Source organism: Pteropus alecto, unplaced genomic scaffold (assembly GCF_000325575.1).
Source record: "Pteropus alecto unplaced genomic scaffold, ASM32557v1 scaffold10, whole genome shotgun sequence".
NCBI classification, from domain to species: Eukaryota; Metazoa; Chordata; class Mammalia; order Chiroptera; family Pteropodidae; genus Pteropus; species Pteropus alecto.
Genome location: NW_006431210.1, coordinates 3,115,282 through 3,122,095, shown reverse-complemented (window position 1 = coordinate 3,122,095; position 6,814 = coordinate 3,115,282). Strand labels below are relative to the sequence as shown.

Genomic DNA, 6,814 nt, shown 5'->3' with positions numbered 1-6,814 from the left:
TCTGTGTACCCGGCTCCCAACGGGGCGCGCTACCCCTATGGCTCCATGCTGCCCTCCGGCGGCTTCCCCGCGGCCGTGTGCCCACCCGGGAGGGCGCAGTTCGGCCCGGGAGCCGGCGCTAGCAGTGGCTCGGGCGCAAGCGGCGGCGGGGGAGGTGGCCCGGGAGCCTATCAGTACAGCCAGGGGGCTCCGCTCTATGGGCCGTACCCCGGCGCGGCAGCCGCGGGTTCTTGCGGAGGATGGGGGAGCTTGGAGGTTTCTGGTTCCAGTTTACGTGCCCACGTCTACCTTTGCAACCGGCCTCTGTGGCTCAAATTCCACCGCCACCAAACCGAGATGATCATTACAAAACAGGGCAGGTGAGAGCAGCGCGGAGGGGTCCTGGGGCGCGGGGGCGGAGAGTGGTCCTGGGGAAGGCCGGGGTTACATTTTGCTTGGAGAGTGTTTTTCTGCGCGCAGTTAGTGGAGACGCCGCATCTTCCAATTCTTTGTCCTTCCCTATCTGCTCACAAGCCGTTTGTGCGGGTTGCTAATGTTACGGCTGCTTCCTCCGTCCCGTTACCCTCACCTGGACTGACGAGTAGGTGGTGGAAATGAAAATTGGGGCTTTTCCACAAAGCTGGATTCACTAGATCCGCCCGCTCGGCGGCACGCTGCTCCGGCCTGCCTGCGAGGAATCGCGAATGGGAAGAGGCGCAAGGGTTGGTCCGCTGAGCGCTGTAGATGAGCTCCCGCCGTTTTAGGCGCCAGGGTCTCCATGGGGCGCCACCGGAGGTTGGGAGTGAGGACCAGAGCGCCGGCATCGGAGGGTTGGTTCGGGTTGGTAGTTAGGCCCTAGAGCCAGACCTGTCTGGGATTTGGGGATGAGAAAGTTCTGGTAACACATCCAACTGCTAACAGTGGTTACTTCTTCGAAAAGTGAGGGGTGGGAGCTGGGAGAGGGGCTCTCAAAGCAGCCATTTAGCTTTACGAGTAGAATTGGGGAAAAAATACTTTTTTTTGACAAAAACAAATGTTCTCTGGTACTTGTACGTATTAAAATTAATGATTTTTTAACATCGTTAAAGAAAATGAGCATCTAAGATGGTCGAGAACTCGAGCGGGGAGGGCGCAGAAGCGCGTGAGTTTGGGCAATACTGGCTTTGGAAATTATTTCCGAAAAGGGATGTTCAAAGAGTTGCCAACTCAAAAATATTTTACACAGTAAGGACCACGTTGTCTACCGGTAGTATTCTTTTCATTCTGTAGACTTCTCAATATTGTCCTCCGACTCTGCGTGGCCGAGTGCGGGCCTGCTCTCGGGCATCCGGATTAAATCGCTTATCCTGGTTCTGTTCCCTTGCACAGACGCATGTTCCCTTTCTTGAGCTTCAACATCAACGGACTCAATCCTGCCGCTCACTACAACGTATTCGTAGAGGTAGTGCTGGCGGACCCGAACCACTGGCGTTTCCAGGGGGGAAAGTGGGTGACCTGCGGCAAAGCCGACAATAACATGCAGGGTGAGGAAAGAGAAGGTCCGGGCTGGGAGGAGTGCTGGGGAACCCCTGACTCAGACAACTAACATGTAAACCTAGCATTTCCCTCCACTCCATCCATCTAGCGATGTTAGCATGAGTTTCTTTGTGTTGATTGACCGAAGGAGAGAATTGCTAAGTCAGATTTCTTGCCTACCAATACATAAAAATTCAACTCTAGTCCACCTCATCCCAGTTCCTACATTTGAGGACAGAATTATAAACTCTCCCGGTGTCAAGGGCTACTGGCATTCTAATCTTTACTTGAGAAAGCCCTTTCCAATGAGTCCCACCCATTAAAATCTAACCATTTCCATCAGATGTTGCCCTTCAGGCTTTATTTGAACTTCATAAGACATCTCACGTTGGCTCTTTTTTATTTGAGGTAGTGTTAAGATGAGTGCCTTGAAGAGGAAGGCTGGAAGCACCGGCCCTGGGGATTGGGGGGTATCAGTGGAATCTAGTTGGTGTCTCCTGGCCTTCTTAAGCAGCTGGAGCTGGGGAGGTTTGTGCTGTAAGTCCTGCTCTTAAACCTTGCCAGTAAGTAACAGGCATCCCTACCCTCTACCCTCCATTTGTAAACAGCCCTATATGCTTGGGTTCTGTGTTTTGTTTCATTTTCTCTTAGGCAACAAAATGTATGTCCACCCAGAGTCTCCTAATACTGGTTCCCACTGGATGAGACAGGAGATTTCCTTTGGGAAATTAAAACTCACCAATAACAAAGGCGCAAATAACAACAACACTCAGGTAGAGTGACAGGAGGGGGTCTCTTCTGGCTATTGATCTCTTTGCTAACGAGTTTCCATATTCCTCACTGTATTTATATTTACAGTGTTACTTGTTTGCACACCTGTTTCTTTTGACCTTTCTCGTTTTCATTTTCTTATTTCATTTCAATAACAGTGAGTTGACTATTAGGAACAGACATACTGAAATCTTTTGGGGACTTAGGAAACCAAGAGGAAAGAGTATTTCTCAAACACATACCCAGCTATGTTTTAAGTTTCAAAAATGGCAATAGAAAAAGATAGTTGTTGGTGGGGAGCAAACAGAAACCTTATTCAAAAATACGTCATTTATCAAAATCTACTTTTGTTGAGCTTCTAAGAGACTTTTTTGATTTAGCCACTCTTTTCCTGTACCATTTCCAGATGATAGTCCTACAGTCTTTACACAAGTACCAACCACGATTACACATTGTCGAAGTTACAGAGGATGGTGTGGAGGACTTAAATGAGCCCTCGAAGACTCAGACCTTTACCTTCTCAGAAACGCAGTTCATTGCCGTGACTGCCTACCAAAACACTGATGTGAGTGTCCCAAATGTCCCAAGATTCTCTAAAGCAAGCTTCGGTATGATAAAGCACTCAACAACGATTTTTCTCTTCTATCTAGATAACTCAACTAAAGATTGACCATAACCCTTTTGCAAAAGGCTTCAGGGACAACTACGATTCGTAAGTACAGCTTTTATTCATACTTGTATGTCATCTTTGAACAGGACATACATAAGCAAACACTTTCCTGAGAACACATTCTAGGAAGATGTTTCAGGTTTCAGATTTTTACCTATTTATATTACTTTTTTTTTTTTTGCCTTAACTAATCTTGCTTTAGAATTTTCACAAAAGGGTTTCTTTAATTTCTAAAGAAATGTTAAGAGCTTTAAAATGAGGTTTTATTTTTTAACATTTAGAGGAGATTTGAAATTTTCATAATCTGTATTTACATACCTTCCTTTCCATTTAAACCAACTTTTATCCTCTCAGGAACAGCTATTATTACTCCCCCTCCTTTTTTTTTTTTTTTTTTTTAACATAAGAAAAAACTGAAACTAAGGGGATGTAATTTTCACAGCATTAACAACAGGAAAGCCCTGCAAATGCATTTTGAATTTGAGATTTCTCACACCACAGCCAGCATTTCTCCCATCACACTGACAAGGGAGAGTTGCTCTGAGTTCCTCAAATCTTAGGACTTGCAAAGGTGGATTTTCCATAATTTAAATGCCTAATGCCTGAGAGGAAACTTCTTATGTGGTTGGAATTTTTCCCCAATGAGCCAACGATCCTGCTCAAATAGCCCAGTGCCAACTCCTACCTTCATCCGTCCACTCCCACTTTAACAGACCAGCACTCCCAGTACAGAGCCCAGTATGCCAGCCTTTTTCATTTCTGGGAATTTGGTTTGTTTGGGGACAACATGAGGGGTTTTTTTTTTTTTAAGTGTTTCTCTTTATATTGTAGCATGTACACCGCTTCAGAAAATGACAGGTTAACTCCATCTCCCACGGATTCTCCTAGATCCCATCAGATTGTCCCTGGAGGTCGGTACGGCGTTCAGTCCTTCTTCCCGGAGCCCTTTGTCAACACTTTACCTCAAGCCCGATATTATAATGGCGAGAGAACCGTGCCACAGACCAACGGCCTCCTTTCACCCCAACAGAACGAAGAGGTGGCCAACCCTCCCCAGCGGTGGCTTGTCACGCCTGTCCAGCAACCTGGGACCAACAAACTAGACATCGGTTCCTATGAGTCTGAATATACTTCGAGCACCTTGCTCCCATATGGTATTAAATCCTTACCCCTCCAGACATCCCATGCCCTGGGGTATTACCCTGACCCAGCCTTCTCTACAATGGCAGGGTGGGGAAGTCGAGGTTCTTATCAGAGGAAGATGGCAGCTGGACTCCCATGGACCTCCAGAACAAGCCCCCCTGTGTTCTCTGATGATCAACTCTCCAAGGAGAAAGTCAAAGAAGAAATCAGCTCTTCTTGGATAGAGACGCCCCCTTCCATCAAGTCTCTTGATTCCAATGATTCGGGGGTATATACCAGTGCTTGTAAGCGAAGGCGGCTGTCTCCCAGCACCTCTAGTAATGAAAATTCTCCCTCCATAAAGTGTGAGGACATTAACACTGAAGAGTACAGTAAAGACACCTCAAAAGGCATGGGGGGGTATTATGCTTTTTACACAACTCCCTAAAGAGTTATTTTAACCTCATAAAAATGAGCTAACTTTTTGCAGATGGACTTGGTGGTGTTTTTTGTTGTCTTCTTTGCCTAGGTTGCCAAAAAGATGTTTGCCTTCCACCTTGATGCATCCCGTTTTGTGCAATTCTCTAAAAGAAGGTGCCAAAGCTTTTTGATTGCTGCAGGTAACTGAAACAAGCCTAGTGTTTTATTTTTCTTTTAAAAATAAAGTCGATGGAGGACTTTAAAGTGTTTTAAAATTCGAAGATTATTCAATGTTCTGGATTTATTTATTGGAGACACTAAACATTCAGAGAAACGAGCTGTGAAGATTGAGTGCTGAGCACTATCAAATTCAGTTGAAAGCTTTGGTTCTTATTTCTGTTTTTAAATCTGTAAGCGAATAGAAGCCCAGAGTGGTAAAGTATTTTGTTTCTGGAAGAGAAGGGCCAGGCCTTAAGCTTCAACAGGGGACTTTTTGCTGTTACCTACCTATCTGCTAGGGATAAAAGATGTTAGGCCTGGGAGGCAAAAAACTTTTGTGAAGGTGCTGGTTTAACCTAGCTTTGATTTCCCCCAAGCTTTTCAAAACAAGCCATGTTTGCCCTAGTTCAGGATTGCTCACTTGCAGGCCTCTGCTTTCTGCTGGGGTGGCTTACAGGACTCAGTAGAGGGCAAGGGAGGGAGTCGATAAGAAAAGGGAAAAAAAAAAAGGAAGGAAGAGAGAAAGAAAGGAGTAAAGAAAAAATGTTAAGTGTACATTTGTGTGTGCTTAGATACACTGTAATGTGGAATATATTGTACAAATAGTCTACATAGGTGTCTGAGATTATGTAAAATTGGTGCTTTGGCTTTGTAAAGAATTTGCAAATCACCTGACAACAGCTGCAGGGCAGGGGAATAGTTTCTCTCCTCCTCCCCACCGTATTTGGAATATTCTGTTTACTTCTTAGATAGTTAAGAATGTATTCAGCTACTCTGTACTAACTTGAACCGTGTCTAAGGAAAACTCCTCTTTCATCCTCTTCCTTCGCCACCCCCAGTACCCAACTTGGTAGTGTGAAGAAACTAAAACCTGATGCCACAGCTCCTATATGCTTTTTAGAGATCTTGGATTTTTATGTACAGTCTTAGTCATTTTTAATAAATGTGGTTCATTAAGGGAACAGGCATAGCTTTGTCTTCTGTATTGTGGGGTTTAATCTTTCTTTCAAACATCTTATTTTGCTTCCTCCTGCACCATTCTCCAGCATAAAGTGTCCCACCAACCCCTTCCCCCCATGGAAGGCTCTAGAATCTAAGTGGACTTGGTAGTCATGGGGGCGGAGGGGGGATGCTTTTGTTTATCTTCTTTTTTCCTTGCAGGTGAATGGGGTTATTTTCTCACCCCATTGGGAAGTCTGGACAATGGGTATTGATGCTGGGGGGTGGGGCTTGCCCAGATTCAAGATTGCCCATCAGGCTAATCCAAGGCTGGAAAACGTCTGTCCCCAGCCCTTGGAGTCCAGGGCCGCGGGGCCCGCACCCACTTAGTTTTCTGGGCTTTTTCGTAGGCTTATTTGGGGCCAACCATCCAGGGACCCATGTGGGCTCCTTGGGAACCCCCGCAGCCCTCTGAGCGCCCACGAGTTCCGGGGGTACGCGGAGCCGCGGGGAGCTGGCGGTCCGCAGCTCAGCTTCTGCCCCCACTTGCGGCTTTCTAATATGTAGAGCCTCCCGCGCACCCGCCCGCCGCATGCAGTGCGCTCGGTAGCGGCTGGCCCGGGCGCTTTGCCCGCAGCCAAACTCGGAAACACTGCGGCTATCGAGCCCGCGCGGCGTCTACGAAAGAGGATTCCAGTAGTCCTGCGCACCTCCCCTCTGCAAACAGCGGCGCGGGAGTGGTTCGCTTTGCTTTTAGCTCGGTTTACTTGGCTCTCATTCCCCAGGAGGGCGAAGGCCACCCTATCCCCTGGCGGCGTCCTGAGCTCACCGAAGAGTTAAACCAAGGAGTGGGGTGGAGGACCCTTTGTCCCACTGCCAGACGTCCCGCCAGGCTTATCTGCAGACAGCTTCTGGCCCAGCTTGCAAACCTTTCCAGCCCCCTCCTGACCCTCCCGGGGTAAAGGTCTGGCCGGGAGGATCTTTCGGCTAACAGTGTGGCGCGGAAATGCAGCTGCTAAGAGGATTATCTGCTGGGAGGCGAGCAATCAGCTGGGACCACCTCCTCTTCCGCGCCCAATTAAGGCCTCTCGGAGCTTGTACCTCGCCTCTCCCCAGTTTCCCATTCCTTCCACCCTCCCGGGCCCGAGTTCTCGCGTCGCCGTGACCTTGGGGGTTCGG

The 6,814-nt window shown here is 47.6% G+C and overlaps 1 protein-coding gene across 1 annotated transcript in view; it reads left to right on the top strand.

Annotated features, from left to right (window-relative positions):
* EOMES (eomesodermin) overlaps positions 1 to 5,659 on the top strand; it is a 6,177-nt gene extending 518 nt beyond the window's left edge. Inside the window, 6 exon segments of the mRNA XM_025038991.1 lie at positions 1 to 359; positions 1,348 to 1,502; positions 2,146 to 2,267; positions 2,672 to 2,830; positions 2,916 to 2,977; positions 3,767 to 5,659. The exon segment at positions 1 to 359 is cut by the window's left edge and continues 69 nt beyond it. Of these exon segments, the coding sequence (XP_024894759.1) occupies positions 1 to 359; positions 1,348 to 1,502; positions 2,146 to 2,267; positions 2,672 to 2,830; positions 2,916 to 2,977; positions 3,767 to 4,505 (1,596 nt within the window). The 3' untranslated portion in view covers positions 4,506 to 5,659.
* The last annotated feature ends 1,155 nt before the right edge of the window (positions 5,660 to 6,814 follow it).